The 7,760-nt window shown below is 35.8% G+C and overlaps 1 protein-coding gene across 1 annotated transcript; it reads right to left on the minus strand.

Annotated features, from left to right (window-relative positions):
* Nucleotides 1-223: 223 nt before the first annotated feature.
* Nucleotides 224-6,987, minus strand: LOC135156373 (uncharacterized). The gene is made up of 6 exons (XM_064108698.1): nucleotides 6,641-6,987; nucleotides 5,688-5,754; nucleotides 4,132-4,284; nucleotides 3,095-3,188; nucleotides 2,290-2,411; nucleotides 224-1,467 (listed from the first exon to the last, which is right to left on the minus strand). Exons 1-6 carry the CDS (start codon nucleotides 6,689-6,691, stop codon nucleotides 983-985), a joined length of 972 nt encoding a protein of 323 aa, XP_063964768.1. The 5' UTR covers nucleotides 6,692-6,987; the 3' UTR covers nucleotides 224-982.
* Nucleotides 6,988-7,760: the final 773 nt, after the last annotated feature.

Below are 7,760 nucleotides of genomic sequence, written 5' to 3' on the forward strand. Positions count from 1 at the left end.
ATCATATTGTTGGTCCCTTTTCTGTAGTTTTGTACTTTCCGTGTTCATACTTGCTCTGGACTTTAAAACGTACATGTCAACTGACGTAATCAAAAGTTTATAAAATAAAGTCGAGTAGAATACAAATGGCCATTCAAGTTTATGTCTGCATAAAGAAAAAAAAGACAATGATTTTTTTTAGAAGATGAGTAATTGCTAAGCAAAATGACAAAGTAAACTTATACGCAGGCATGACGTTCCATTTATTTTTTCCAAGCAATGAATGATATACATGCCAATGTGTGGGTGTGCTTTTTTGTTGTGTGTGTTGACGATTTTCAGCGAACTTTCAGCCTAGATTTTCCCATTTCACAAAAGTTAATATTTTATATGCACTCTGTCAGAACACTTAAAAGAATCATCTACTCTATGTAACTTCTGAACAGTCATCTGTATACTTGACGAGATGGCGTAATATCATATTTTTGCAATGTCGATTAATGACATTATTTGTCGACATGGCGAGATACGTTATCTTGCCAAGTCGACTTGTATGAAGCTATACTTCGTAATGGTGAGACACATAATAGATGAACAATAATGTACATGTAACTCGCCGTATCGAGTGTGTGTGCAGTAGGTGTCATTCCTTTGATGAAAAAAATAGTTTGAAGAGTAATGAATATTCATTCGTAATAATTGACCAATGGTGTGACTACTAGAGGAGAAATCGGAATAGTTGTGTCAAATAAAAATCTAGACACTGACTCATAATTCGGGGGTTTCATCGTCGCATCTGTATTGTGTGCAGATCGCACATTAAATGTTGGTTCTAAAGCATACTCGTAAGATGGTGTGCAGTTCTGTCTGGGCGTGACGATGGCGGTGACGGCGGGGGAGCTGTGGGCTCCGGGAAACGTCGACCTGCGGGAATGTGGGTTCTTTGCGATGTGGAGGGCGGAATTGGATGATCAGAAGTGAAGTCATTGGGCGTTGGAGGAGGTTAGGGTGGTACCGATGGAGTGAACCTTGGTACTGATTGAATATCCTGTTCAGTCTCTGCCAGTTGAACCCTTAGTGGTTCCTGCGTTTCAGGCTCCGGAGATGCCCTTTCCCGTCTCTCCCGTCGCTTTCTGCGCAGCTCTTTGCAAGTTAAACATCGGTACAGGTGAAGAAAACATAACTGGATGGCCAGTCCTAAAATACATAGCCAGTTATATACCCAGCGACAAAATGTAATCACCATATCGGCCATAATTTTGCAGATGGCGAGCAGGCATTCCCACAGACATTTGGCAAGACAGGATCTGATGGGGCTGCTGCTAATGCAACCGCCAATACACGTAATGACGGCGGCCAAACAAACAGCGATGAAGGCCATGAGCGAACGAGAAAATCCGTTTGATGAGCCTATCGTATCTTCTTCATCTTCACCGTTTGCTGGCTCACTGTTTACTTCGGAAGGAGAGACATCGTCATGACCACGATCTGCAATGAAGAATTTAGTGTATGAGAAATATCGAAGTTTTGACCTAAAACGTTAACAGTTTAGTGAAGCAGAGTCATTCCAAAATTTTCTACGGAGACTAATTGATGGGCCCTTAAAAAGCTCTGCCCACTAAACAGGAAAATGAAATTTGACAAGTTGAAATTGCAACAAATCAAATAGCATATAAAACGCATGATGATTATAGCAATGGTGAAAAACATGTTTATAATGTTTATTATAATAATTTGATATTGATTGACAATAATATCAAATTCAGCGGACGAAATTATTAACTTCAGTGATGATGATGGTGATACCAATGATACTAATAACAATATTGTTTTTAACAAGAACGAGGTAAATGATAAAAACAATAAAATTGGCCTTATAATGATAACAGTTATACACTTGATGATAACCAGTTTGATTATGAAAAAGGTAACTTATTTTCGTGACAATAATAATATGACTGCCAAATCTTGTTTGCTGTCAATTTGCATTTTAAGAGAATAAAATGCCGTATGGTTTCATGAACACTTTTATTATGAAAAAAATATATTTATAACGTGAGCAAAGCGAAAGAGACTAGGGAGAAAATGTTTATACTTATTGCGTTGTTTTCACACATTTCGAGTTGGAGACTGGTCAGAAGGGAATTACCTTAATCATTGCAGTTGCTCGCCTCAAGTATATACAACGATATTACAAATTATTTATTAATTTTTGTGTAATTTATAATCGTCAATTGTTACATGACATCTTGATATTCCTGGCAGATTAATGCTTAGAATGAAAAATAAGTCAGTGTAATTGGAACAAACCTTGATTCTTCTTGCAGATAAAGCTGAGTCTGGAGGCAAGGCAATCTGATACGTTCCACATTCCAGTTTGTTCAAAATTAATCACTGAACATCTGCTTGTGCTAAGTGTTTCATATCTAAAGCTGTAAACCATAATAAAATGAATAAAATAAAAACATAGACCTACGCATATCTCAGTCTGTTTGGAGAAAACCAATGGCACAATACAGATACCTGTGTTTATTTTATTCATAGTAGATTTGTTTTAGAACATTACACCTTGATGTGTTTAAACCGTTATATTCATAACTTAAGGCTGAACAAGCTAAGGGCTCGCACCTGGCACCGCCCGGGTGTCACTTTGCAAATGTAAAATTATAAAAAGAAGGCAAAATGTAGACCTTTATGAAGTTGATAATCATTTTCTCTAAGCTTTTTTGAATTTTGAGGAGGCAAATTAAGATCCATTATACTTCCATGGTCAACCATTGCCAATGAGAACCACACATTTGACAAAGTGAATCCTTTCAAAAAGAAAATTAAAGATCATTGTGGCTATTTATCAGTTCCATTCTCAGTTTTTACTTTATTCTTATTTCCAACAAAAAATATAAAGTTCATACATGATATCATGAAATTTAACAATTAAAGTAAAATACATGCAATATAATTTTTGTATTATGAATTTATGAATGGATATCAATCTGAACATCGTGATACAACACATGATATAAAATGTCACCTTAACCTCTAACCCTATGTATCAGATAAAAGTTAGTACATTAGCAAGGTATAAAATCAATTTGCTTATAAATGATCAACCTACCCATTGGAGAAACGGTGAGAACTTGCTCCATCTAACCAGAGTCCAGTAGAATCCATTCCGATCCATGCTAAGGATGTCAGATTTCTAAACGAGTCTAAATGAGAGAAAAACAAACTGATGCCCTAATCTTCTATAATCTTCTAAAAACAATTTATAAATGTACTCAACATGAAGCGATACATTGGATGAAGGATATTACATACATTTTTTTCATTTAAGAAAATGACTAGTTTCTTATTAAAATTCAAGGGATGTCGAAAAGAATGTCTTCTTCTTTTCATTTCCCCTTTTTTCTAACAAGAAACAGCTCATTTTTTTAATTGTAGAAATACTATTATATTTTGCTTCTATGCCAATGTACCTATAGATAATTAGAGTATATTAGAGTGCAGTTTATGCATTGGTATTGTCTAATATTACCAGAACTACAGACGTAATAAATTGCATGAACCCTAAAGCTATAATAATACGAATGATGACAATGTAATGATCTACATGTACGGAATTTGAGGCAGTATTACTAAAGAAATAAGAGGCTCGTAGAACTTGTAGCAGTGATTGAGGAAATGTGATCTCGGTAGATCTTTCATGAAAAACAAATAAAAAATGTTTCTGCTCCAGTGTAAACTCTGATCCTTGTAATTTTCAGAAACTCTTGGAATTTATAATAATGACAATAGATGGGATTTGTAATGCGCCAAATCCACTCCGCAGAGTGCCCAAGGCGCAGTGTAAGAAAGAGAGAAAAAGTACAAGTACCATAATAAATAAAGGAACAATTAAGAGTGGGAAGCATTGAATAGACGCGTCTTAACCATAATTAAACTGGGGAGGGGTCAATTTCACCCCCCCTAGTATATGCTGGTCTCAAATAGACCAGTTAAGATAGGGTTAAGGTAACGTTTAAATGTGTCAATTTAGGTAACGTTTAAATATCCCGCTCGTTCGTAAAGTTGCTCGTACCAAATCGTACGAACAGATATAGTCTCGAAATATAGTCTGAATACATTTAAGAAAAGGTATAAAATACAGCTTACCTACAAGGAAATCATTCTCATGCCTGTCAACAATGGAGGTCAAGAATCCTCCATCAAATTTACATTGTTCCCCTGCAAGTTGCCATGACAACCTGTCATTATAGAATTTGTAGCAACATCTGGAACGACTTATCCATCTCGTTGGACAGGAAACTTGCACAAAGAAAATAAAAAGTAGAAAATAGTTATTCATAGCAATTGACAATTACACGATCTTTCACGATCAAAAGTATTTTCTGAGAAAAAAAAACAGTTAACATAATTATGCCTGATAAAGTTCTTTTACAGGACACCTTATACACGAACCATTACCATTTCATCTTTATTATTAAACACCATCACATCCCAATCTCCACCCTCTCCTTCATCATCATCATCATCATCATCCGTCATATTCATCATCATCATTATCACCGTCGTCGTTTTTTATCATTCTCTATATTATCGCAAAGTTCTTTTTTATTCTATTTTTCAAAAGTTGATATTCCATTCGTTCTATGTCGTCCATTCTGATCATTCAATATGATTATGTATCTAATATATATTTTGGTTAGTCATATTCTCAAGCATTTTTCTTCCAATGACAATAGGTCGTCAAATGATTTGATGTTCATTATGCATGTATCTGATTAGTTGTCAAAACTTCTTTGTCATAATAATAATAATAATAATAATAATAAACAGTTCTTGTATAGCACATATCACGATTATGAATAATGTCTCTATGCGCTTCCAAAGGACTTGGATATTATAACCCCAGCTGTAGCTTGGCAGCCGTAATTACTAAGATTACAGCGCACACGCATTTCAAGGAATAAATTCCTGCCAGGTACCCATTCACCTCACCTGGGTTGAGTGCAGCACAATGTGGATAAATTTCTTGCCGAAATATTTGTGTCATATTTGTGATGCAAAAGAAAAATCAATAAAAATCATGTCCTTGATTTCTTTCATTATGATCGATATCTTATGACTCAATTCGGAGAACCATGGAACAACTACATGCAACTACATTACATTGACTTAATATCATGCCGATCAAGATTAATATTAGGGCACAGTCTTACAAAAGGTAGTGATTGATCGAACAATCTAACTAAATCAATGTCATGCATTGTTCTGCAGACAGGAAATGTTCCCTTTTGGGTACAAAGATGAACACACTGATTTGTGAAACGAATGATGCATATATGAGCAAACAGCATATTCAGAAAATATTTTTAACAGATAGATGCATTTCTAGATATTGGCGCCGCTCCACATTTGTATTGATCGGATCTATCACAACTCTTTGTAAGACGGGGTCCAGGATAGCAGATTGGACTACAAACAGGGTCTCACTGCATATTAAAGTACTCACCGTGGCCAAGGTGGCGTTTTGAAGGCATTCACCATGGCAACCTTGATATGTTCTCTTGCCGGGTCATTTGTACTTACCATAATCGAGTTGCCATAATGTTAAGACTTTTATTTTGGAGGAATGATTGTAAAAAAAATTATTCATCTTAGTACATTAGCACATATAAAATTATGATGAAAGAGATAACATAAACTACCTTGACAATCAAGTACAGGAATGTGTGAAATCAGAAAGTGTGCAATAAACAGCAATGCCCAAGGAACCTGATAAAAGAAAAGATAAGAGAGTGCTTGAATGGTATCAAAACACACAAATATAGTGATGCAAAACCAATAGTTAAGGTAATACCTCCACAATTCTCTCGTGACACATAGTTATTTTTTTTAATTTATAAGTTTCATTTCCACTTGTTAAATCAAGTGACTAGTTATCATAACCCCCATCAAACCAATTACATTATTGATAAATGATTATGCATGGTGTCAATGAAGATGAGTTCATGACAATTGAAATTTTAACTATTACTTCTCATACTGCTCCTCGACATACTACACTACTACTACTACTACTACTACTACTACTACTACTACTATTACTACTATACTACTACTATACTACTTCTACTACTACTACTACTACTACTCCTACTACTACTACTACTACTACTATTACTACTACTACTACTATACTACTACTGCTACTACAATTACTACTACAACTATATACTTCTACTACTCCCACTACTATTACTGCTGCTGCTACTACTACTACTACTACTACTACTGCTGCTGCTGCTGTTGCTGCTACTGCCACTACTAGTACTACTTCTATTACTCCCACTACTATTACTGATGCTACTACTACTACTACCTAACTACTAAGTACCACTATTAATGGTATTTTTCTGAAATCTTATTGATAGTAATATTATTGTTAGTGATATCTTACAACCATTGAGTGAGTCTCTTCTCCGTACAGTGAGTCAAAGTGACGGTTTCGTAGCCTCACCTTTATTAGGCGAGTGACTCTTATTTTTTCACGAACCGAAAACATAATACTATTCATAATATTACTAAACATAATATTATTCCTACTGAATGTACAATGGTCATAACCAATGCCATATCCAGGATGGACTACTTAACCTACCTGAACGGAAATATTCATGTTTGAGAGTGTGTTTAAACGGTATCCATCCATATCAGAAGCACAGCTAGACACTGATCAGTTCCAGCTCAAAATAAGTCACAAAGATAGTATTGCAGAAAGAAAATCCCCAGAGCGTTTATTGAACAGTCACGGTATACCATAAAATGATAGTCATTACAGAACACGCATGAGTAAAAGAACACCGGATAAATATTAAATCCTAATTGGTACGTAGTGATTCTATCTGTAAAAGTAAAACAAAATCGCTAAAAACACCATTTAGAGCAGTATGCATGTAAGAGTATCGAGCCGATCATACTTTCATATTTTGAAAACACGTCACTCTCGACACACAATGCACCGCCTATACTCCAATCAGCAGCCATGTACGATTTCTACTATTTTAGCCTTTGTAATTGAGCTTACACTATATCGAGCAGTTGTTGGTCCTACATTCATGACATTATAAAAGGGCGCCTTCTACTTATCTATTTGTTTTTGTCGTCTTGGATCTTTTGGGATTGACTAAATCTGCACTTAGACCATGTAGACTGCTAGAGTTTTCCACCTTTAAGCTGATAGACCCCGGAAGGGGGGGGGGGCACTTACATTTACGAGTGGATACCATGCGCGACCAAAAAAAACACGTAAAAAGGATGTCTTTTACAAGATAGGGCACGTTACGTACGTAACGTAATAAGGATGTCAAAACACTAAAATAATGAAAAAGGGTTATCTATTTCGCTAGGAAAGCTACGTGTTTAGGGTCAAATTTGCAAGGGTATAAAAAAGACTAAGATGTTTCAAAGGATGTACTTTTTGCCCCGTCAACACTGAGTGTTTAGAGTCCGATTTGCGGGAGGTGTGGGAGGTGGGGCCTTATCAAACCCAATGACCCAATGTAGGTAACGGTAAAACCGACGACCGCCGTCCGTGACATAGCTAAAAAACTGTACTTGTTTCAATTAAGGAAATGCTTGCCAAGGGTATCGTTTTGTTTCCAATACTTGTTAAGGGTATGGTTTCACACGCCAATACTTGTTAAGGGGTGCATTTTCAGAATATGGAAAATACTTGTTTAGGTTGCTTTTCGAGACCCCATGTTCACGCATGGTATCCA

Source organism: Lytechinus pictus, chromosome 13 (genome assembly GCF_037042905.1).
Source record: "Lytechinus pictus isolate F3 Inbred chromosome 13, Lp3.0, whole genome shotgun sequence".
NCBI classification, from domain to species: Eukaryota; Metazoa; Echinodermata; class Echinoidea; order Temnopleuroida; family Toxopneustidae; genus Lytechinus; species Lytechinus pictus.